A 25,025-nucleotide genomic window follows, 5' to 3' on the forward strand; every position below is an offset into this window, starting at 1 on the left:
GCGGGGTCTGAGATGGAAGCGCGGGCTCTCTTCCTGCGTTGGAGGTACAGTGGGCGGGACCGACACTGGGTGGGGGGAGTGGTGGTTGTGTTACACCGGGGGGGGGGGGGGGGTCGTTGGGGTGGTGGGAGCAGCCAGGGTCAGCAGGAGTCGGCCGACGAACGGAAGGGATTACGCAACTAGAGGGGGCCCCTAGCGTTAGCGATTGAACCCCTGGCCATGGCGCTGAGGGATTCGAAGAACTGGAGGGGGCACCGGTTGTCGCTGTACGCGGATGATTTACTGTTGTACATCGCAGATCTGCCGGGGGGTGGGATGCCAGAGGTGTTGAGGATACTTGGGGACTTTTCGGGCTATAAGCTCAACGTGGGGAAGAGTGAGCTGTTTGTGCTGCACTTGGGGGACCAGGAGAGGGAGATAGGGGAGCTCCCATTGAAGAGGGCGGAGAGGAGCTTTAGATATCTTGGTGTCCAGATAGGCTAAACTTTTCGAGGCTGGTGGAACAGATGGAGGAGGAGTTTAGGAGGTGGGATGCACTGCCACTCTCTTTGGCGGGCAGGGTCCAGTCAGTCAAGATGACGGTGCTCCCGAGGTTTTTGTTTCTCTTCCAGTGTCTCCCCATCTTGATTCCGAAGGCTTTTTTTAGGAGGGTTAATAAGAGTATTCTGGGGTTTGTGTGGGCGCGGAAGTCCCCGAGAGTGAGGAGGGCATTCCTGGAGCGAGGCAGGGAGGTAGGTGGTTTGGCGTTGCCCAACCTGTGTGGGTACTACTGGGCAGCGAATGTAGCAATGATTCGTAGGTGGGTGATGGAGGGGGAGGGTGCCGCATGGAAGAGGTTGGAGGTGGCGTCCTGTGTGGGCACGAGTTTGGAGGCATTGGTGACGGCCCCGCTCCCACTCCCCCCGGCAAGGTGTTCTACGAGTCCAGTAGTGGTGGCTTCCCTCAAAATTTGGGGGCAGTGGAGGCGGCATAGGGGGGAAGTGAAGGCCTCAGTTTGGACCCCGATACGGGGCAACCACCGGTTTGCACCAGGGAGAACAGATGGTGGGTTTTTGAGTTGGCATAGGGCAGGCATCAAGCGGATGAGGGACCTTTTCCTCGACGGGAAGTTTGCGACCTTAGAGGAGTTGGAGGGGAAGTGGGGTCTCCCCCCTGGAAATACTTTCAGGTATATGCAGATTAGGGCGTTTGTTAAGCGGCAGGTGGCGGAGTTCCCGCTATTGCCACCAAGGGAGGTGCAGGGTAGGGTGCTCTCGGGGACATGTGTCGGTGAGGGTAGAATCTCGGCAATTTATCAGGTGATGCAGGAGGGGGAGGAGGTCTCGGTGGAGGAGCTGAAAGCAAAGTGGGAGGAGGAGCTAGGGGAGGACATCGACGAGGGGATGTGGGCGGACGCTCTGGGGAGGGTGAATTTGTCCTCCTCTTATGCACGGCACAGCTTAATTCAGCTGAAGGTGTTGCATAGGGCGCACATGACTGGGGCCAGGCTGAGCCGGTTCTTTGGGGGTGAGGACAGGTGTGGGAGGTGTTCGGGAGGCCCGGCGAATCACACCCACATGTTCTGGGCGTGTCCGGCATTGGAGAGGTTCTGGAATGGGGTGGAGGGGACCTTGTCCAAGGTGGTCGGTTCCAGGGTGGAACCGGGCTGGGGGCTCGCTATCTTTGGGGTAGCATCAGAGCCGGGAGTGCAGGAGGCGAGAGAGGCCGGTACCCTGGCCTTTGCGTCTCTCCTAGCCCGGCGCAGGATTCTTTTACAGTGGAGGGACGCGAAGCCCCCGAGCCCGGAATCCTGGATTAACGACATGGCCGGGCTCATCAAACTGGAGAGGGCCAAGTTTGCCCTGAGGGGGTCGGTACAAGGGTTCTTCCGGCGGTGGCAGCCTTTTCTTGATTTCCTGGCGGAGTGTAAGAGGGTGGTCAATCTCAGCAGCAACCGGGGGGTGGGGGTTATGGGTCTGTTAAGGGGGTTTGTTTTTGCAACTATGTTTGCTACTTTCTTTTTTGTTATTAATTTATTGCTTTGTATTGGGGGGAGGGGTTTTCTTTCTGTTTTTTCTATGCCTTGTTTATTTTATTGTTGGGAGAAAATTTGTTGTTGAAAAATTTGAATAAAAATTATTTTGTTTAAAAACTTCCTATCTAACATGTGGGAGAACCATGACTACAAACTGCCGCAATTAAAGAAAAAACACTCATCACTTCGTCAGGGAAACCAGGGGTAGGGAATTAACACACACTTGTCAATGTTGTCCACAAAGTTCAGAAAAGATTTCATAAAGATACACAAGATCAAAATGGGACAACTGGGATGATGGTCAAACTGCTTGTCAAACTAATCTATTTGGATTCATTGTCACATGTACAGAGGTACAGTCCAAACCGATTGTTCCATACACAAAAAAAAACATAGGACATACAAAAGGTACACAATGTAAATACATAGACAGACATCGGGTGAAGCATATAGAACATAGAACAGTACAGCACAGAACAGGCCCTTCAGCCCTCAATGTTGTGCCGAGCCATGATCACCCTACTCAAACCCACGTATATGGAGTGTGGTATTACTCCGTAGCGAAGGTGTGTGGAGAGATCAGTTCAGTCCATAAGAGGGCCATTCAGGAGTCTGGTAACAGCAGATAGGAAGCTGTTCTTGAATCTGTTAATGCACATTCTCAGACTTTTGCATCTCCTGTCCGATGGAGGAGCTTGGAAGAGATAATAACCCGGATGGAAGAGGTCTTTGATTCTGCTGCCCGCTTTCCCAAGGCAGCAGGAGGCAAACAGAGTCAATGGATGGGAGATGGTTTCACATGATGGGCTGGGTTGTGTTCACCATTCTCTGGAGTTTCTTACGGTCTTGAGCCGAACAGTTGTCATACAAGGCTGTGATGCAACCAGATAGGATGCTTTCTATGTTTCTGGCAGTTATTTAAGTATTTTCTATTTGGCGTGGCTAAATAAAAGATGAAGGCAAGCAGGCCAAACATACTACAGATGTACGGAGCTATGTCAAAGAAAAAATACAACCGTAATTTGTTGTTTAATGGCATCAAGAATTCTAATAGCTGTTGTCGTTGTTATTTCTACTGAGTTATCCATAATGCTGAATATTTTCTTAAAATAATTTTAGAGTACACAATTCTTTTTCCAATTAAGGGGCAATTTAGCATGGCCAATGACCCTACGCTGCACATCTTATTGGGTTGCAGGGGTGAGACCCATGTAGACATGGGGAGAATGTGCAAATTCCACACAGACAGTGACCCCGAGTCGGGATCGCATCCAGGTCCTTGGTGCCATGAGGCGCCAGTGCTTACCACTGCACCAATGCTGAATATTTTAAACAGATTATAATTAAATTCTACTCCAATGACACAACTGCCTACAATGCACTATTGCCGATCAAGGTTTACCACTGTGACATCTCTAAGCAGACTTTGCAAAAGATAAAATAAGGTAACAAGGGGTGACTGAGACTCACCGATGGTGCTCTTTATTTATATGGGATTACATTTCCAGTCAATCAAATTATCTCTTAACAACAATCGCTTGTTCTTGGTTGTTTACAAAAGGCGAAGACCAGACCTGCACAGCACGATACACAGCACAGCACGGGGCAGCACGGTAGCATGGTGGTTAGCATAAATGCTTCACAGCTCCAGGGTCCCAGGTTCGATTCTCGGCTGGGTCACTGTCTGTGCGGAGTCTGCATATCCTCCCAGTGTGTGCGTGGGTTTCCTCCGGGTGCTCCGGTTTCCTCCCACAGTCCAAAGTAGGGTGATCATTGCTCGGCACAACATCGAGGGCCGAAGGGCCTGTTCTGTGCTGTACTGTTCTATGTTCTACCTGTATGCCCTGGTTCTACCCTGTCGACTAAATCATGTTTATCTAAGAGTGACAGTTCAACCTTATTTATGCATATTAAATCCCCAGTACCACGTCGCTTCAATGGGAAAGAAACTGTCCAAAGAGGGAGCCGAATTCCCACTGTGAACAACTTTAGGCTGCGGGCGGATTATTGCCTCCCTTCCCAGAGGCCAGGCCAGGCCTGTCCACCAGCCGCTGCCACCGGTCCCTTCTCAAGAACCTCCTCACCTGAGTGACAATCACATCATAGAATTCCTTCCGCAGATCCGACACGAACATGGTGTGTGGCTGACAGACCCCGCAACCGGGCGCCCGCTCCCTCACTCCGCAGGCCCCGGGCTTCCTTACTCCGCAGCTCCTTCGCTCCCCAGCCCCGGGCTCCAACAACAAGGAGCCGCTTCCCCAAACCCTCGAGCTCGAAGTTTGGCGCCAAACTGCCCGATAGACCGAAGGGGCTGATTGGATGTGAGCGCAGAATCAACCCGGTGATTGGCTGTTCCATTGTGGGTACAGGCTGCACGTTGATTGGACAGTCGTCCTACCTCCCTTCGATTGGACCGGAGGTTCAGATGACGTCGTTTTATTGGATGCAATATGCAACACTCTGATTGGATCAGCAAATAAATACAACTTGCTGGAGCTCTCAGCAAGTCTGGCAAGTTCTGTGCAACGGGAAAGAGTTAACGGGGCGGGGGAATGACTGATCCCGCTGCAAACTGGGCGTACGTGAAGACGCAAGTTTTTAAGTAAGGCAGGGAAAGAGGGAAGGGATGATAATAAATAGATATGTTGTTTACAAAAGGCGAGGACCAGACCTGGGTAGCACAGTAGTTAGAACTGTTGCTTCACAGCGCCATTGTCCCAGGTTCGGTTCCCGGCTTGGGTCACTGTCTGTGCAGAGTCTGCATGTTCTCCTGCTGTCTGCATGGGTTTCCTCCGGGTGCCCCGGTTTCTTCCCATGGTCCAAAGATGTGTGGGTTAGGTGGATTACCCATGATAAATTGCCCTTAGTGTTTGAGAGCTTATGTTGAACTTCATTATAACACTATAGGATAACCAAGAACAGACATGTTAGTGTAGCAGAGGAACTAAGAATTAAAATGATAGGTGACTGGAAGTTCTGCGTCATGCATGGGGACAGACTGAAGGTTCTACAGAGCCCATGACCAACCTGTGTTTGGACTCCCTGGTGTGCAGACGATGCATTGTGAGCAGCAAATACATTAGGCTAAATTGAAAGAAGTACACATAAATGACTTTCACCTGAAAGCAGTATTTGGGGCCTTGGACAATGAGAAGGAAGGAGATAAAGGGCGGGTGTTGCATCTTGCAACGGAAGATGCCATGGAAAGGAGAGGGAGTGTTGGGGATGGCTGAGGAGTGTACCAAGGTGCCACGGAAGGAGTGGTCCCCTTTGGAAGGCTGAAATGTGAGGGGATTAAGATGTAGTGGGATCATGCTAGAGGTAGCAGAAGTGACATGCAGGATGATCTACTGAATGCCTACCACAGAATAATACAGTGCAGAAGAGGCCCTTCAGCCCATCAAGTCTGCACTGACGCATGAAATATACCTGACCTGCCTACCTAACCCTGTTTGCCAGCACATAGCCCATAGCCTTGAGTATTATGATGTGCCAAGTTGCTTTTGAAGGATATGAGGCAACCTGCCTCTACAAACCTCCCAGGCAGTGCAGTCCAGACCATTACCACCCTCTGGGTAAAAAACGTTTTCCTCAAATCCCCCCTAGACCTCCTGCCTCTCACCTTGAACTTGTGCCGCAACATCATCTCTGCACCCCTCCAGTGCAATCACATCTATCCTATAATGTGGCAACATTATCGCATACTAGTGCTCCAGCTGTGGCATTACCAAAGTTCTATACAACTCCAACATAACCTCCCTGCTTTTGTAATCTATGCCTTGATTGATAAAGGCAAGAGTCCCATATGCCTTTTTTACCACCCTGTTAACCTGCCCTTCTGCCTTCATACATCTATGGAAAAACACGCCAAGGTCCCTTTGTTCCTCGGAACTTCCCAGTGTCCGTCCTTACCAATACTTCCTTACCAAGTTACTCCTTCCAAAATGTATCACCTCACACTTTTCAGTGTTAAATTCGATCTGCCACTTTTCTGCCCATTTGGCCATCCTGTTTATATCTCCTTGTAACCCAAGAAACTCCACCTCAGTGTTAACCACCTGGCCAATCTTGTGTTATCCCCAAACTCACTGATCCTACCCCCTCACATAGTCATCTATGTCATTTATATAAATGACAAACAATAGGGGACCCAGCACAAATCTACGTGGTGTACCAGTGGACACTGGCTTCCAGTCACTAAAGCAGCCGTCTGTCATCACCCTCGGTCTCCTACATCTAAGCCAATTTTGATTTCACCTTATCAAATTACCATGTATCTCATGCGCATTTTCCTTTTTTATGAGCCCCCCATGTGAACCTTAAAGGCTTTGCTGAAATCATGTAAACTACATAAACTAGGCTGCTAAAGCGGAAGCTAAGGACAAGGGAACTCTTTCATGGTTCTGCGAGGACAGACAGAGTAGAGCAGAAGTTGAGGAAATGAAATGGACACAATCAAGTGTAGCCATGCTGGCCACGCAAAATGGACACTGAGCCAAACTAAAATGGAAGACTGCTGGGAAACAGACAGTTTAGCCAGAACAGCAGTCTGCAAAGAGCAGTTTGCATTCTGCAGCAGCAGAAACCAGTTTGGGCTCAGGTGAAAAGACCTTAGCTAGGTGCAAATGGCAAAACGCTTTGCATGCTAATGAGGCCATCAGACTTGAACACCCACACAATAGATACATTTGGTTCTGAATGGACACATTCCAATCAAGACCCAGACATCGAGGCACCAGAAACCTCCAAACAAAAGGACATAAGAAACGCCCCCTCCATCACGGAGACCCCCTCGCATTGGGGAATTAATCCAGTATCGATAAGAAATTGATCCAATAGGTAGAGCCCGCCCGAGAAGAGGGAAGGACAACGGAACCCCTATAAAAGATAGGGACCTCGTGTTGTCCGGTCTGTTAAACCCGTGCTCCGGCTCCGACTGACACCTGGCATCCTGACTCCAGCCGTTGAGCACCAGCCGCCGAAACCGTAAGTTCAACGCTCGCTACGCGATCCAAGCCCACTAGACTCCCAAGTACCAGAACGCTTGCTGAAGGCTGCAGACAAAACCAGGACGAAGGCCTCGTTCTCTGACCTTGCCTGTTCCTGTTAGATAAGTATTCTGTTTGCTTAAGTTTAGTTATAGCTTAGTCTCTTAGTGTGTGCATGAGTATTTATTATAACTGTATAATAAATATTGATCGTTTGAACTTGACTAATCGGTGTATCGTCTTTATTACTTTGAATTTGACCTTGGAATACTTGTGACGTTGCCTATACGGCAACTGGCGACTCCAGAGCTAAATAATTACATAGAACAGAGCCTAGCAGTGTTAAGCACACGTCGAACTCGGAGGCGTGTTAATACACTCCAATAAACGCGTTTTACGCCCATAGTAAAACGTGCAACACAAGTCCCTGCTAACCATGGCGGGGTTTCCATGTTCAAGGAAAAACTAATACAAAAGTGCTGACATGGAAGGTTGCATCATCAGACCATAAGTGAAAGAGATTGAAAAACTGGAAGAATGGAACAGTGTCCATGCAAGATGCAAAGTGTGAGGAAGTGTAGCCAAAGTAGCTGTGGAAGCCAGTGAACTGATTAGACCAAATACTGATCTGTGCCTAGAAAAGGAGACTGCTGGGTCACTGTCCGTGTGGAGTTTGCACATTCCCCCCGTGTCTGCGTGGGTTTTACCCCCACAACCCAAAGATGTGCTTGTTAGATGGATTGGCCACGCTAAATTGCCCCTTAATTGGAAAAAAAAATTGGCTACTCTAAATTTATTTTAAAAAAGAAAAGGCGACTGAAACGTTGAGGGAGGGAAGAGCCTGTGATGTATGATCTGGAGATGAGGGAAAGGTAGAAATTTGAAGCAAAACTGATTACATTTTCAAGTTCAGGGTAAGCACAAGAAACAGCACCACAGCAGTCATTAATGTACTAGAAGCAAGGGAGATGACCTAAATAGGACTGGAACAAAATGTTGCACATATCCCTTGAAAAGGAGGCATATCCAAGACCCATATGGATTCCCATAGCAACAACTTTTACGTGGAGGAAGTGAGTCTGATTAAAGGGAATTGTTCAATGTGAAACTTGGTTCAGCCATGCAAAGAGGTTGATGGATGGGGACTGGTTCGGCCCCCTTTCAAGGAAGAAGCGGAGAGTTCTTAGGCCATCCTGGTGAGGGGTATGGACAGGCTAAATAGTGAGAAACTTCTCACTCATGAGAGCATCAAGAACTAGAGGGCACAGATTCAAAATAATTGGCAATGTGAGTAAATGTGATGCGAGGAAAATGTTTATCACCCAGAGGATGGTTGGAATGAACTTCCTGAGAAGGTGGTGGAGGCACGTTTGATCGGGGTATTCAAAAGAGGATTGGATTGCTATCTGAAAAGAAAGAATGTACAAGGTTATGGGGATAAGGCAAGAGAGTGAGACTAGGTAGAATGCTCTTTCAGAGAGCCAGTGCAGACCTGATGGGCTGACTGGCCTTCTTTTGTACTGTAAAGATTCTGTGATTCTGAGTTAGTCACAAGGTTGAAAACAGAAACGAGAACTGTATTTTCAGCGATACTAACCACATCCTCAGTCAAAGTATTTGGATTGCCTGCAATAAACTGATCACAGACTTGAGATGGACTTCACTGGTTTGTAAATATAAATACAAGTTGTTGTATCAGTACCACACCATGTGGCATATTTATACACAGAACTATTGACTGGAATAAAATATACTAATGCTTAGAACATCTGATGGAACACTTTCGTAAGGAAGTCTTTCCCAGTGACTTATTTTGGCATTGAAAAGGTAGGCATCCAGGGGAATAAATCTTTACACAGAAGTATCTCTGAATACTGTGCCAACTCTTTTCTAAATTGACTCTGCACATGAAGTAGAGGGAATGTGATACAGTTGAGAATGTACATTATTGACCTGCTTTTGACTTCTGTAGGTTAAAATGGTGCCCCAACATTCAGCAGGGGCATTGTCTAAAACTATGAATTCTAATTGCACTCAGAAATTCCATTAGTTTTTGTTTGTGTGCTATTTCAAAAACCTACTTATGCTGGCAGAAAGTACTATTCCACATTTGGACATTTTGCTGACTGGCCTGTAATTGCTGGCTTATCCTTGAACCCCGTATTAAACAAGGGCATAACATTCACAATTCTCCTACTGGAGGAGACAAATGGCTCCTCATGTGGAATGAACCCATTCATTTCAGAGAGACAAGAAAATGACTACTTAGATTGCATACCATAAATGATTAGTGCCCAATGAACCAAACTTCAGCATAAATTAGCACCTCAGGAAAGGAGAGGCGAAAAGTGGATGAAAATTATATGAAATAATTCAACGAATACTCAAAGATTTATAATGAAACTAATACATACAGGGTGGTACCAGTTATTTTACAGACCCCACTTTAAATCAGGCGATGCAATCAGGTTTGATTAAAACTCCTCCATCTGTGTTTACTTGGACTTGTATAAGTTACCTTGTATTACCTACTGTTCGTGTATATACCATTTCTGCATAAAACATTAAATTGTTTTGATCTCTGCTGAGAACATTTAGTCTAGGACAGGAGAATTGATAATGCCAGTTGGATCCTGGATATCCAATAGACTGGTATACCATGGTGCACAGGATTTCCAGGCAGGTTTCTTCTGATTGATTGTCCAATCATTTTGAACAACATAAAATAGTGTTGACCAAGCTGGATGCTTTCCTTGACCATTCAGCACCAATTGGAATTTTGTTTTGATTTCTCCAAACCCTTTTATAGAAACCTATAAAATTCTAATAGGACTAGACAGGGTAGACACAGGAAAAATGTTCCCGATGGTGGGGGTGTCCAGAACCAGGGGCAATAGTCCAAGGATGTGGGGTAAACCATTTAGGACTGAGATGAGGAGAATTTTCTTCACCAGAGTGGTGAACTTGCGGAATTCACTACCCAGAGAGCAGTTGGAAGCAAAACATTGTATGTTTTCAAAAAGGAGTTAGATATAAGTCTTGGGGCTAAACAGATCAAAGGATGTGGGAGGGAAAGCAGGAACAGGCTATTGAGTTGGATGATCAACCATGATCATAATGAATAGAGGAGCAGGCTTAAAGGACCGGCGTATTGGCACACTGGTTAGCAGTTTCCTCTGAGTGCTCCGGTTTCCTCCCTCAGTCCAAAGATGTGCAGGTTAAGTAGATTGGTCATGCTAAAAATGTGCTTTAGTGTCGAAAGATGTGCAGCTTGTGTGGGGTTATGGGGATAGGGCAGCGGTGTGGGCCTGGATGGGGTGCTCTTTCGGAAGGTCAATGCAGATGCGATGGGACAAATAGCCTCCTTCTAGGCTGCACTGTTAAGTGCTGCTTGGCTAAATTAGAGTGCTTTGGAGTTGGGTGAAAACGGGCAGTTAGGTTAAACAGGGAGATGATGAAGCTAAAAAGACTTGAGTGCGGAGTTTAGTTTCAATCTGGGCAGGAGCGGAGCACAGCTCAACTTCATAAACACCAAGAGAGAGAAATAATTTGGTGAGTAGTGGGTAAGATTGAGTAATGGTTGCAAGATGCTTGCTTGTGGTTTACATAGACTTCAATAAAGCTTTTGGAAAGGATCCACATGGAAGGCTGGTCCAAAAGATTTGAGCCCACGAGATCCAAAGCAAGTTGGCAAATTGGATCTAAAATTGGCTTGTTAATAGGAGGCCAAGGATGATGGTGGAACATTGCTTTTGTAATTGGAAGCCTGTGACCAGCAGCGTGCCACAGGAATCGGTACTGGAACACCCTGCTGTTTGTTATATACAACAACGACTTACATGTCGATGGGCAGCATGGTAGCACAGTGGTTAGCACAGTTGTTTCACATTGCCAGGGACCTGGATTCGATTCTCAGCTTGAGTCACTGTCTGCGCAGAGTCTGCACGTTCTACCCGTATCTGCGTTGGTTGCCTCTGGGTGCTCCAGTTTCCTCCCACGGTCTAAAGTTGTGCAGGTTAGGTGGATTGGCCATGCTAAATTGCCCCATAGTGTCCAAAGGTTAGGTGGGGTTACTGGGTTAGAAGGATAGGATAGAGGTGTGGGCTTAAGTAGAGTGCTCTTTCACGGGCCGGTGTAGACTCAATGGGCTGAATGGCCTACTTCTGCACTGTAAATTCTATGATCTATGTGAAAGTAGAAGGTATAATTAGTAAGTTTTCAGATGACACAAAAATTGGTGGTATTGTTGATAGAGAGGAGGATAGTCTTGGACTACAGACTGATATTAATCAGCTGGGATGTTGGGCAGAACAATGGCTGATGGAATTTAATCCTGATAAGTGTGAGGTGATGCATTTTGGGAGATCTAATAAGGGTAGGATATACACAATGAATGCAATGGTCCCTAGGGAGTATTGAAGAACAAGGGGACAATGGTTTACAAGTTTCGCTCGAGCAAAAGCGCAACATGGCTGGAGAATCGCGCCCCCTGTAATTCGTCCCTCATCTCCCACAGCAGCCTGGGGATTTATTAATTTTTAAGCCTGCCAAAACCTCCTCACTTCCTGTGTCAAACTGCGTTTTTCCCCAGGGTTGTGAGCAATACCCTGCAGATTGATCTTCAATTTCTGGAGACTCCAAACCAATCCTTATGTGGGATTGGGATCGGTAACCTTACACTGAAAAGATATGTGATACTTAATATGTATTTTCTCAACATTAATACATTTTAAACCACATTAATTTGAAGCAGTCCGCGTCTCACTTTTAATTGATTGATTGGAGATGCTGTAATTGAAATGTAAGTGGCAATAAACTGCTTTCCGCTGCCATATTCAGCCTGCTTGCTCAGGCCTCTCCTCTCCTTCACAAATATGGAGGCGGCTGTTTTTACCCGTCACAGACGCCGCTCAGCCAATCAGTAAATGCGGCGTGTGATTGGACGAAGCCGGCCTGAGCCGCCCAATTAAGCTAGGCCTGCACTGTTCATCCCAGCGCTGATTGGTCAGTGGATTGACCGTCTGAACCTTGAACCCTGAGACGGCTCTGTCACTGCAGCAAGTGATTGGCCGCCCCGCAGCAGCCAATAACATACGAGCGTTATAGACATTGGCCAAAATAAGTCCGCCCCCTGCATGTCGGGCCGTGGAGGGTGACTTCGCGGAGTCAGTCGGTTCACTTGTGTGTATTTGTATGTGCAGACGGCCGAATTATTGGGCACACAGCGAACCCGCTTAACGACTCACTGTACCATCGTAACCAGGATAAACGCCAACATGGTAAAACATCCGGAGTGTGCTGGGAGGCGCTGCTGGCGTGTGGGGGAGGGGCGAGATCAGATGAGACTGCACAGTCATTGTATGTCCATGGTTATCATATCTGGCCTCAATCAGTCCTGACAGGACCTCTGTACAGTGTTTGAGATTGTAATGTGGTAATGGGGAGCTGTCAAAGGCTCTGCGTTAAAACATCAGAAGTAATTGCTAACAGTAACGCAGAACAGGGGGTTTGTGTTGTCATAACGCCAGGGGGGTTTTATGATGTTTTTGTAATAACCCGAAACTTTAATGGGCACGGCGATTGGGGTGTCTCAGTGTTGCACAGCATTTCTATTAGTGATCTGTTCTCAAGAACTTCGAGTCATAGAGTCAGAAAGAGGCTCATCGTGTCTGTGCCCACCATCAAACGCCTATCATAATCCCACTTTCCAGCACTTGGGCTGTAACCTTGTATGCCATGGCATTTCAAGTGTTCGTCAAAATATCTCTACCACCCTTTCAGGCAGTATGTTCCAGATTCTGACCACCTTCTGGGTGAAAAACGTTTTCCTCAAATCCTTCTAAATCTGTGCCCCTTGGTTACTAACTCCTCCACTAAGGAGTAATGTTTCTTCCTATCTATGTCACTCATAATTTTGTGGATCTCGGTGAAGTCACCCCCCCACCACCCCGCCAGCCTTCTCTGTTCTAAGGAAAAACAACTCCAGCCTTCCTTGATAGCTGAAACGTCCCATCCCAGGCAATATGGTCTGCATCTTTTCTAGTACAGTCATACTCTTCCTGTAGTGTGGTGACCAGACCTGCACACAGTACTCTAGCTGTGGCCTAACCAGCATTTTATACAGCTCAATCAGAACCTCCATGCCTTGTCTAATAAAGGAATGTATCCCATATGCCTTCTTAACCACCTACCTACCTGCTGCCTTTAGGGATCTTTCGACATGAACCCAAGGGCTCCTCTGTACTTCCTAGTGGCCCACCATTCTTTGTGTATTTCCCTGCGTTATTAGCACAGTTGCTTCACAGCACCATGCACCCAGGTTTGATTCCCAGCTTCGGTCATTGTCTGTGCGGAGTCTGCATGTTCTCCCTGTGCCTGCGTGGGTTTCCTCCGGGTGCTCTGGTTTCCTCCCACAAGTTCTGAAAGGTGTGCTTGTTAGATGAATTAGACTGTCTGTATTCTCCCTCAGTGTACCTGAACAGGTGCCGTAGTGTGGCATTAGGGGATTTTCACTAACTTCATTGCAGTGTTAATGTAAGCCTGCTTGTGACACTAGTAAAGATCATAATTATAGTTATAGTCTCCATGTTGTGGTGCCAGCTGGTCACTTTGACCCCTCCCCTGACTTTGTCACAAAGCTCCAGCGAATGCTTGTAGAGTTCTCCTGGGACAAGAGACTGCACTGGGTCACTGTTGAGTATCTGAGTCTCTCGCTTGGGGAGGGTGGCCAGTCGTTGGTATGCTTTTGGACCTGGGCGGTGATCTGCTGCCTTCAGACACTGCAGTGATCCTTTACATTGAGCCCCCTCCACGATGGTGTGCCCTGGCGTTGCGTTTCTCCCACCAGGTGCACGGCCTGAATTATGACCTGCTCCTGTTCATCGATCTGCAGGGCCTTTGTTCCCCTCTGCAGGCACTGCCTGTCTTTTAGCAGGACCTTCTCCAAGTCTGGAGCATGGTGGCCTCGTGTCGCAGCTGTTCTCCTGTCAGGAGTGGTGGCTGTCGTCAGGGAGCCACTACTCAGGAATCCGCATCTCCGCCAATACCATTTTGAGTGGCTGGCAGAGGAGCGAGCGATGGCTGCCGGGGTGATCAGGATCGGTGATGGGCTGGGTGGCAGAAGAGTGGGCTGGATGACACTCCACAAGCTCGCACGATTCACAGCCAATGCCACCCAAGAACTCAAAACTGTCATGCTCGGACTCAATGGCACTCGCAATCAGGAGGATGTGCAGTGTGTGGGGACATCTCATCTGAGCAAACCCCTGCTAGGACGGACTTCCACATTGGCCTCAGGCCCCGAAACCTCCCTCGGTGGCTGGTGCACCACAATACTAGTCACCTCACGAATATGCCTCTAACTCTTTTCGCAATGCGAAGAGGTGTTTCCTGTACGGGCTGGTGCTGACACCCTTCACCTCCTTATCCTCGCCTGTCTCCCAGACACCATGGGTCTTGTTGCCATTTGACGGCGGAGGTCCCCACTGGAGGGCTCTCTATGGAGTCCTCCCCCTCAATCTTGGAGACCTAGGGTGGAGGGTGTTGCGTACAGCTGTGCAATCACCGATTGTACCGGTTCACAGACTCCCAGGAAACCTGCCATTTTTGGGGCCTTGTGGAGTCCGTGGACCACGTCAATGTTACATCTTATAGGTCGCACTGCCTTTTTGGTTTGCTGACCAATCTTTTGTTGAGATTTTGTTTGCACTTCAGTCCCATGCTCCTGATCTATGGGTACCAGCTGCAGAGAAGGGCAGGGAAGGTTGAGGACCTCCTTGTGAACCTGGGCCTGGGAAAGCGCAGCATTTATAGGTCCAGGAAACGGGTGACTGAGGGTGTTCTCCGATAGACTGTCTACCCCTCTTCCGTGGCTACATTCGCGGCCAGGATGTCTCTAGAAAGGGAACATGTGCGGTGTCCATGGGCACCATCGAGGCCTTCCGTGCCCAGTAGACACCACAGGGTTTGGAGGGCTTTGTTAACCCCTTTTAATTGCACTTGATGTTTTTAATTTTCTATTGATCTTTGTTAAGTTTCCCTATCAGTTCCCCTATCAGGAGCGGCCCTTTTTGCTTTGTCCCCAAGTTTGTTTCCTTTCTTCTACTTAGTTGACCTCAAAAGAGTGCCCAATCCACCTACCTTGCACATCTTTTGGGTTGTGGGAGGGTGGAGACCCACGCAGGCACCAGGAGAATGTGCAAACTCCACACAGACAGTAACCTAGACACAACCCATAATTCTAGTAAATTAGTCACACATGATTTCCCTTGCACAACTCCAAGTTTAAAAAAAATAAATTTAGAGTACCCAATTAATTTTTTCCAATTAAGGGGCAACTTAGCGTGACCTACCCTGCACATCTTTGGGTTGTGGGGGCGAAACCCACACAAACACGGGGAGGATGTGCAAACTCCACACAGTGACCCAGGCACAACCCCATGGTGACTCTGCTTGACTGCATTGAGATTTTCCAAGAACTGCACTATAATCTCCTTAATAATAGATTCCAGCCGTTTCCCTATGACTGTGATTTGATTCATTACTGTCACATGTATTAGTATACAGTGAAAAGTATTGATACTTGCATGCTGTATAGATAATGCATGTCGTACATAGGAAAGGAATGAGAGACTGCAGAATATAATGTTACAGTTACAGCAAGGTGTAGAGATAAGATCAACTTAATACGAGGTAGGTTTATTCAAAAGTCTGATGGCAGAAGGGAAGAAGCTGTTCTTGAGTTGGTTGGTACGTGACCTCAAACTTTGGTATCTTTTTCCTGACGGAAGAAGGTGGAAGAGACTATGTCCGGGGTGCATGGGGTCCTTAATTACGCTGGCTGCCTTTCTGAGGCAGCGGGTATTGTAGACGGAGTCAATGGATGGGAGGCTGGTTTGTGTGATGGATTGGGCTACATTCACAACCTTTTGTTGTTTCCTGCGGTCTTGGGCAGAGCAGGATCCATACTAAGCTGTGATACAACCAGAAAGAATGCTTTCTATGGTGCAGCTGTAGAAATTGGTGAGAGTCGTAGCTGACTTGCCAAATTTCCTTAGTCTTCTGAGAAAGTAGAGTCGTTAGTGGGCTTTCTTAACTATAGTGTCGGCATGGGGGGGACCAGGACAGGCTCTTGGTGATCTGGACACCTAAAAACATGGAAGCTCTCGACCCTTTCTACTTTGTTCCCATTGATGTAGACAGGGGCTTCCTGAAGTCGATGACAATCTCCTTTTGTTTTGTTGACATTGAGGGAGAGATTATTGTCTTCGCACCAGTTCACCAGATTCGCTATGTCATTTCTGTACTCTGTCTCGTCATTGTTTGAGATACGACCCACTATGGTGGTGTCATCAACAAATTTGAAAATCGAGTTGGAGGGGAATTTGGCCCCACAGACGTTAAGCTGCCTAACCTCTAGTTTCCTGCTTTCTGTCTCATTCTTGAACAGAGGAGTCACATGCATCATTTTCCAATCTGATGGGCCCTTTCCTGAATCTAGTGGATTTTGGAAAATTAAAACCAATGCATCTACTATCTCAGCAGCCACTTCTTTTAACACTATAAGCTGAACCCCAGCAGAATCTGCAGACTTGTCAACTTTTAGTTCTGATAGTTTTCTCTGTACCCTTTCCCTGGTGAATGCAATTGTTTTTTAAGTTCTTTCCTCCCTTTCACCTCCTGATCCACAATTATTTCTGGGATTTTACTTGTATCCTCTACTTCTGAAGGCAAATACAAAACATCTGTTCAATCCAGCCACCATAATTTTATTTTACATTATTAATTCCCCATTCTCACTCTAGAGGATCAATGCTCACTACTTTCTTCCTTTCTAAATACCTGTGTAGAAACTCTTACTGTATATTTATATTTCTAGCTCGCTTTCTCTCATACAGGGTACCTAATTTGTCCCTCCTTATTAATCTTTTAATCATTATTTGCTGTTCTTTATATTTTGGCGAAACCTCTGATGCCACTCATCTTCGGAGAGAGGGGTGACACAGTGGGTAGCACTGCTGCCTCACAGTACTCGGAAGCCGGGTTCAATTCCGGTCTTGGGTGACTGTGTGGACTTTGTACGTTCTCCCAGTGTCTGCATGGGTTTCTTCTGGGTGCTCCGGTTACCTCCCACAGTCCAAAGATGAGCAGGTTAGGTGGCTTGGCCATGCCAAATTGCCTCTTCGTGTCCAGATGTGTGGAGGTTACATGGATTGGCCATGCTAGATTACCTCTTCGTGTCCCAACGATGTGGAGTTATGGGATGGGGCGGAGGATTGGGCCTCGGTGGGGTGGTCTCTCAGAGGGTTGGTGCAGACTTGATGTGCCAAATGGCTTGCTGCACTGTAGGTATTCTATGATTCTTTATGCTTTTTCTTTCAGTTTGATACTATCTTTAACTTCTTTAGTTAGTCATCCATGTTGTGTTCTTCCATTGGAATCTTTGTTTCTCACTGGAATGCACCTTTTGAGTATTCTGAAATATTTCCTTAAATGTCTGCATTTCTACTGGCCTATTCCGTAACCTAATTTCACAGTTCACTTTAGCCAGCTCTGTCTTCATGCCCTCATAATTACTCTTATCTAAGTTTAAACCACTAGTCTTAGATTCACTCCTCCCTTTCCCCAAACTGAATGTGAAATTCAAACATATGATGATATGTTCATATTATGATCATTGCTACCAAGGGCACCTTCACTATGAAGAAATGTGAATGCAGCTTGAAATGATCTGCTAAACCTTAATTCACCAACCACCTTCTGGGATGGTAAAGGTTAAAAGATTGACTTATGGGAAATTGGTTTACAAATAGTAAACCCATTACTGAACAATGTTTTCTAAGTGGTTTTGATGACTTCTGATGCTGGACCACAGTTGTAATCACCCCATCAGGAAAAGATTTTAACTGTTACATTAATGGCGTTCAAAAGGCATCCCGACAAATACATGGATAGGATGGGTATAGAGGGATACGGCACTGGGAAGTGCTGAGGATTTTAAAAAAATATATAAATTTAGAGTACCCAATTCATTTTTTTCCAATTATGGGGCAATTTAGTATGACCGATCCACCTATCCTTCTCATTTTGGGCTGGGGGGGCGAAATCCATGCAAACACGGGGAGAATGTGCAAACTCCACACAGACAGTGACTCAGAGCCAGGATCGAACCTGGGACCATGGTGCCATGAGGCAGCAGTGCTGAGGGTTTTGGCCAAGGTTGGTATCATGACCGGTACAGGCTTGGAGGGCCAAAGGGCCCGTTCCTGTGCTGTATTGTTCTTAGTAAAGTAGCACCTACTGGCTTGCTGCAACTTTAGCTTTACAATTAGGGGTCTCAGGACTGCTATGTCATTATATTTTTTTGGAATTGTCAACATTTGTTTTGTGACTACGAGCTCCAGTCAAATAAAATATTAGCCTGACATAATTTTGTAGCAAAATTATGCCCGTTGTCTGAGAGGAACTAAGAATAGACTTTAATGCTATGAGAAAAAGGCCTGACGAGCTCTTCCAAGTTGAGAAACATGCAAAAAGGTTTGTTGGAATGCTGACGACATTAGACTTGTGTGCCCTTGCATACTTCAAGATGCTCAAAGTATTTGTACTTGGTGTTCCCACTTTTAATGAGGTTTGAAGGAGCAACAAGATTGCAATATTTAATTTCAAATCGGTCTCTTTAAAACAAAAATAACAGATGTTTAGTGAATATTAGATCACCTAATTGTGCTAAAACATACAAATATATTAATTTACATTTATTATGTCTTCAGCATAGAATATTCCATACAAATAAGTTTGACTGCTCCTTTAAGATGCTCCTTTTAAAATCTACCTATGACCCAACTTTTCATCAACTGTCTTAATATCTAATGTGGCCTGATGACATGTTGTTTCATAATGCTCTTGTGAAGTCCTTTGGACACTTTACTACATTAAATGTACTATTTAAATTAATTTTGTTACTTCCAGTGGATTAATTTCATTTCTGGCAATTAGGCAACCTGGTGTCCAGAATCACTCTGATACAGTAGGACCCTGAAACAAAGCACGTGGAATATTCTGCATATTTACTGACTTCTCTTTGGAACTCCATCGGCAATTTAAAGAATATGTTTTCTGCCTTTTTCTTGATGTGATGCATCATGATTTTCTTTGACCATCATTTCCTGATTCTTTTGTCTTTTATTTTGCCTCTCTATGTAGTTTGCCTTCAATATGTTCGACCAAGCTATTCCGCACGCATTTCGGAATCGATTCTCAACACAGTATCGATGCTACTCCGTCTCTATGTTTGCAGGCAGCGATCGATCGGATGTAGAAAAAGGAGGGAAAAGTAAGTGGATGAAAAATGGAATCGGGTAGGATTGAACATATTTGTTGGCAAGCTGTTGGGAAATGAATTTGTTCCATGAATGAGGTGGCTGAACAGTAAGTTATGTAGTTGAGAGATTTGATTTTCAGTATTCTGTTGAATAGTCATGCCTCTTTGCAAAAGTCAGGAGAATCACTAATCGCGAAGATGTTAACACAGAACATACAGTGCAGAAGGAGGCCATTCGGCCCATCGAGTCTGCACTGACCCACTTAAGCCCTCACTTCCACCCTATCCCCTAACCCAATAACCCCATCTAACCTTTTTGGTCACTAAGGGCAATTTATCATGATCAATCCACCTAACCTGCATGTCTTTGGACTGTGGGAGGAAACCGGAGCACCCGGAGGAAACCCACGCAGACACTGGGGAAGCGTACAGACTCCGCACAGACAGTGACCCAAGCCGTGAACTGAACCTTTTAAATCTGTTGTCATCACCTCTCCTTAAAAAACTTAGCTCTTGGAAACTTCCTTTTCTCGCCAGTGATTTTAAACTTGTTGCCTCCTACATTCGTGCACGTTTTTCCCAGAATTCCCATGTTTGAATCCCTCCAATCATCTCTCTGCTACTGTCACAATACTGATTGAAGTGGTTTACCGAAGTGCAAATTACATCCGACGTGACTGTAACAAAGTAAGAAGTCTTACAACACCAGGTTAAAGTACAACAGGTTTGTTTCAAAGACTAGCTTTCGGAGCACTGCTCCTTCCTCTGGTGAAGGAGCAGTGCTCCGAAAGCTAGTGTTTGAAACAAACCTGTTGGACTTTAACCTGGTGTTGTAAGACTTCTTACTGTGCTCACCCCAGTCCAACGCCGGCATCTCCACATCACTGTAACAAAGGCAAACTATTCCTTCTCATCCCTCTTATCTGCAATTTTTGACATGGTTGAACAGACTATCCTCACTGGGTGGGCTCCTCTCACATGGTTTCAATCTTATCTATTTTAATTTACTGATGTGGCGATGCCGGTGTTGGACTGGAGTGTAAGAAGTCTTACAACACCAGGTTGAAGTTCAACATGTTTGTTTGGAATCACTAACTTTCGAAGCTCAGCTTCTTCGTCACTCACCTAGTGAAGGAGCTGCGCTCCAAAAGCTCGTGATTCCAAACAAACCTGTTTGACTTTGACCTGGTGTTGTAAGACTTCTTACTATTTTATTGAAGACAGAGACCCATTTGCAATGGCTTCCTGCTCTGAACTGTTACCTGATATCCCCTAAGGATCTATCCTTGGCCTTCACCTATTTTTCATCCATGTGCCTCCCCTGGTGACTTCATGGGAAAGCACAGTGATAGTTTTCACATGTACGCGGACAATGACCACCTCTACTTCATCACCACCACCTTTCCTGACTCAGCCTCTGTTAAATTATCAGACTGCTGTCTGATGTGCAGTACTGGATGAACAGAAATTTCCTCAAATTAAATATTTGGAAGACTGAAGCCATTGTTTCGGTCCTTGCTCCAAACATCATTTCTTGGCTATTGACTTCATCCTTTTCTCTGGCAACAGTCTGAGACTAAAACAGTTTGCTTGCAACCTTGGTAAAATATTAGATCTAAGGTGAGCTTGCAACCTCATTCATGCCTTTACTCAGACCACCTATTTCCTGCTCCTGCAACATTGTCTGACTTCATCCCAGTCTTAGCTGATCTGATGCTGAAACCATCATTCGTGCCTTTATTATCTCTAGACTTGATATTCCAATATGCACCTGACTGATTTCCCACATTATACCCTCAGTAAGCTTCTTGTGCGTCGAGAATTTAAATCACTCCTCAATTGTTGGCTCTGTCTTCAATTGCCTCAGCCCTAAGCTCTGGAATTCCCTCCCTAAATCTCTCAACCTCACTCTCCTCCTTTAAAACAGTCCTTGGAACCAAGATGTTTGACTAAACTTTTGGTCATCAATGTGGCTTAGTGTAATATTTTATTTTTCATGCTCTTATTAAGCATCATTGGTTTGTTATATTAAAGGGCCATAGAAGTTGCTGCTGTTTCTAACACGTAAATTAGGCTGCCTTGTTCTTTATACTGATCTGGATTGTATTTGATTTCTTCTGCAGTAATAATGCCACCATCTGCTCTGGATCAACTGAGTAAGTACCTGAATCTCTGAGTACAGTCTTTACCACTGTCTGGCAGCATGTTAAGGTTATTCGAGTTGTATATGTGCCAGCAATAGTTCATAAAAAAGGATTGGATCCTTTTGCCTGGTTAGAATTTGTGTCCATAAAGGTCCTGGCAGATTTTGTTTTTAAAAAGCAACTCCCTCTGCAGATCTCATTCCTAAAGCATGTCATGAACCCCGTACCAAGGTTCCTTTTTTGCCCGGAGAAACATGCTGCATTCTAATTTAAGAGCGTCCCTTTGGAATTGAGACTTTTAACTTTCTGAAGGGGGATTCGGAAACTGACACGGTGAACTAGGAATAGAGGAGCAAAGGTTGTGCAGACCTTTCTACACCCAAAGGCTGATAAACAAATGGAACAAATTACCCTGGGAGTTTATCACGGTAAAAATGGGTTTGAAAAGCAATTAAGTAGGAATGGGGGAATGTGGTAAGAAGGTAAGCAGATGGAATTTCATATTCCAAAAGGGTTCTTTTTCTGGTCATTGCTGGACTGAAACCATTTATTCTGTTATTTTCCATCAGGTCGTCTGAATATTACATATCCAATGCTTTTTAAACTTACTAACAGGAAAACTGACCGAATGACGCACTGTGGCGTCCTGGAATTTGTGGCAGAGGAAGGGATCTGTTATCTGCCTCACTGGGTGAGTGGAGAGTGGTGGAGAGTAAAAACTACAAGTCTATATTTTGAGAATTATTGCTGCTAACAATGATAGTTCTGTGAATATTTTGAACTAATTTACAAAGGATGCTTGGGGAGCTGAGACTGGGGGAAGACATGTACCTATGTACATGTACCTAGGAGTGCCATGAAGATGTAATCAAGAGGCCAGCCATCTTGGAAGTTATTAAAATTACATTTATAGAGATTTTTTTTGGAGTACAGATTTTTTTTCTTTAAATTAGAGTACCAATTCATTTTTTCCAATTAAGGGGCAATTTAGTGTGGCCAATCCACCTAGCTTGCACATTTTTAGGTAATGTGGGGGCGAAACCAATGCAAACACGGGGAGAATGTGCAAACTCCACACGGACAGTGACCCAGAGCCGGGATCAAACCTGGGGCCTTGGCGCCGTGAGGTCGCAGTGCAAACCCAGTACGCCACCGTGCTTCCCTGGAATACAGATTTAATAATACCTGATCAGCTCTTGTATGCTTTAAAAAAAATGATTTATCTAATAAGTTGAATTAAGGAACGCATAACAAGAATTTAATTCTCAGAAGTATTGTATTTGAATGAAACCACTTCTATCAAGTTATGGCTGATTTCCTTTGGATTGGAGATTAAGCCCTGTTTTCTTCTGTGAGATATTGAAGATACACCATCATGCTACTGGAAGGCCTAAAGCTGGTTCTTTTGATGTTCTGACCAATAACACACCCTCAACCAATGTCACATCAAGCAGCGAAACTGTGTCATCAACTCAGTTGTTGACACTTAATAGGCAAAAAATGTATACTGCATTTGTACCATAAAAAGTGCCAATGCAGTTAAGAGTAATTCATGCCATGTGACGTGCTTTGAGATGTTTGAGAGAAGTCATCAGGTGCTATTTTTATCCTGATGTAATGTGTGTATTTTTAAAGAAACTTAGATTATTTCAATAATAGTGTTTGCTGCTTCATCTTGATGAATAGTGCTTGATGTGTGTCTCAGATGAACACTTGTGTTGAAGACATTTTCTTTAACTGAAGGAATAGCCTTAAAACTCAACCCGGAAATGCCAAGAAAAAGAATTGCAGTGCTCTAGCCCTCCTCGTGCCTCTTCTGAGGTAAAATTGAGTGGGTGACGGTTCATGTTTCATTGATGAAGGGTGAATGTTGGCCATGTAGTGATACAGAAGAGAGTCATCAGAATTATACTGGGGCTTAAAGTCAGTAAGGACAGGTTCCATTGCCTTGACTTGTATTCCCTTGAGTATAGAATCCCGACAGTGCAAAAGGAGGACGTTCGGCCCATCGAGTCTGCACCGACCCTTTGAAAGACCACCCTACCTGGGCCCAAGCCCCCGTCCTATACCTGCAACCCACACTAAGGGGCAATTTAGTATGGCCAATTCACCTAATCTGCACATCTTTGGACAGTGGGAGGAAACCGGAGCACTCGGTGGAAACCCACGCAGGCACGGGGAGAAAATGCAAACTCCACAGTCACCCGAGGCTGGAATTGAACCCAGGTCCCTGGCGCTGTGAGGCAGCAGTACTAACCACTGTGCACCGTGTTGAAATGAAAATGAAAATCACTTATTGTCATTAGTAGGCTTCAAATGAAGTTAATGTGAAAAGCCCCTAGTCGCCACATTCCGGCGCCTGTTCGGGAAGCCTGGTACAGGAATTGAACCGTGCTGCAGGCCTGCTTTCAAAGCCAGCGATATAGCCCTGTGTTAAACCAGAAGATTGAGGGTTTATCTAATGAAGGTGTTTTTAAACAGGAGAAAGAGTCAATATCGTATATACTGAACAACCCTTAGGTTTGGTGAAGGAATTTAAAACATGGGGGACACCATCTTAAAATTAGAGCTATGCCATTCAGGATTTGAATCCAGAAACAATTTTTCACACAAAATGGGTAATGATATCGTGAATTTTTTTTTTTACTTGGCGCTTGTGCCTAAACACACAGATATATATGCCTGATAGCCAGTCAGTGAGGGAAAAAAAACACAGCCTGTCTTTATCTGAATGGATATATTCACAAGGTGAAACATTTTGGGTATATGTTTCCTGACTCCACTCTACTCTTGTCTTTTTTAATACAAACAAATAATCTAATTGATAGCCCCTTAAAGGGAACTGTAACTAAAAGCCAAACTTCAACAGAAACTTATCAAAATTGAATTTAATACACCATTTTGGGGACTGATGATGCACTTCAGTAAGTTATGGTGCCCACCAATTGCAGAAGAGAGTGTCTCTTTTTATGAGTAACCATCCAATCAATGTCTTTCATCTACCTGTATGTACTTAACCTCAATTGATATAATTTACAATATACAGCAATGGCAGATAAATGGAGTTGAGGTACTGATCTGTCATGTTATAATGAAATGGCAGCCTACTCCTGTTCATATGGCCACTAAGACACCTAGACTGAGCTCACTCTACCTGAGGTATTTTTTACTCTTTCTTTCCCATCACCACCAATCACACCCCCAACCCCTTCGATCCAATCAGAGAAATGAGCACCATCTTTCTGCTTGACACAACTATTTGGTGGCACAGCTAAGATTAACTGAACCAATTTGGGAGAAGTCACATGCACAAATCCGTCTTCCACCACCAGTGATCCAAATAATTAAGTCTAACTTTGTCAACTCGAATGTGTGTACTGAGTATGTAAGACAGTTGCTTGGTTGATATACCCCAGTTCCGATCCTTCAAAGTGAACTTGATTTTCTCCAACCTCGGGAATTTTACAAGATCGCTCACCCACACCCCTGTCTTCAGTGGTTCCGAATCCCGCCAACACAACAGAATCTGTTTCTGGGCTATCAGGGAGGTAAAGGCT

At 45.4% G+C, this 25,025-nt stretch overlaps 2 protein-coding genes across 3 annotated transcripts in view; one reads left to right on the forward strand and one right to left on the reverse strand.

The window, feature by feature from the left end:
* cdc45 (CDC45 cell division cycle 45 homolog (S. cerevisiae)) overlaps positions 1 to 4,302 on the reverse strand; it is a 116,229-nt gene extending 111,927 nt beyond the window's left edge. Inside the window, exon 1 of the mRNA XM_038792973.1 lies at positions 4,099 to 4,302. Within this exon, the coding sequence (XP_038648901.1) occupies positions 4,099 to 4,149 (51 nt within the window). The 5' untranslated portion in view covers positions 4,150 to 4,302. The remainder of the gene's footprint in view (positions 1 to 4,098) is intronic.
* Positions 4,303 to 4,595: 293 nt separating this feature from the next.
* The window catches only part of ufd1l (ubiquitin recognition factor in ER associated degradation 1), a 42,335-nt gene continuing 21,905 nt past the window's right edge, over positions 4,596 to 25,025 (forward strand). Inside the window, exons 1-4 of one of the 2 annotated variants that reach the window (XM_038792984.1) lie at positions 4,596 to 4,616; positions 19,207 to 19,336; positions 21,448 to 21,480; positions 22,038 to 22,159. In XM_038792984.1, coding sequence (XP_038648912.1) covers positions 19,219 to 19,336; positions 21,448 to 21,480; positions 22,038 to 22,159 — 273 coding nt within the window. In that variant the 5' untranslated portion in view covers positions 4,596 to 4,616; positions 19,207 to 19,218. Of the gene's footprint in view, positions 4,617 to 12,079; positions 12,282 to 19,206; positions 19,337 to 21,447; positions 21,481 to 22,037; positions 22,160 to 25,025 lie in introns of those variants that run through there. The other variant, XM_038792981.1, reaches the window with a different exon arrangement.

Source organism: Scyliorhinus canicula, chromosome 1 (genome assembly GCF_902713615.1).
Source record: "Scyliorhinus canicula chromosome 1, sScyCan1.1, whole genome shotgun sequence".
In the NCBI taxonomy this organism is placed as follows: Eukaryota; Metazoa; Chordata; class Chondrichthyes; order Carcharhiniformes; family Scyliorhinidae; genus Scyliorhinus; species Scyliorhinus canicula.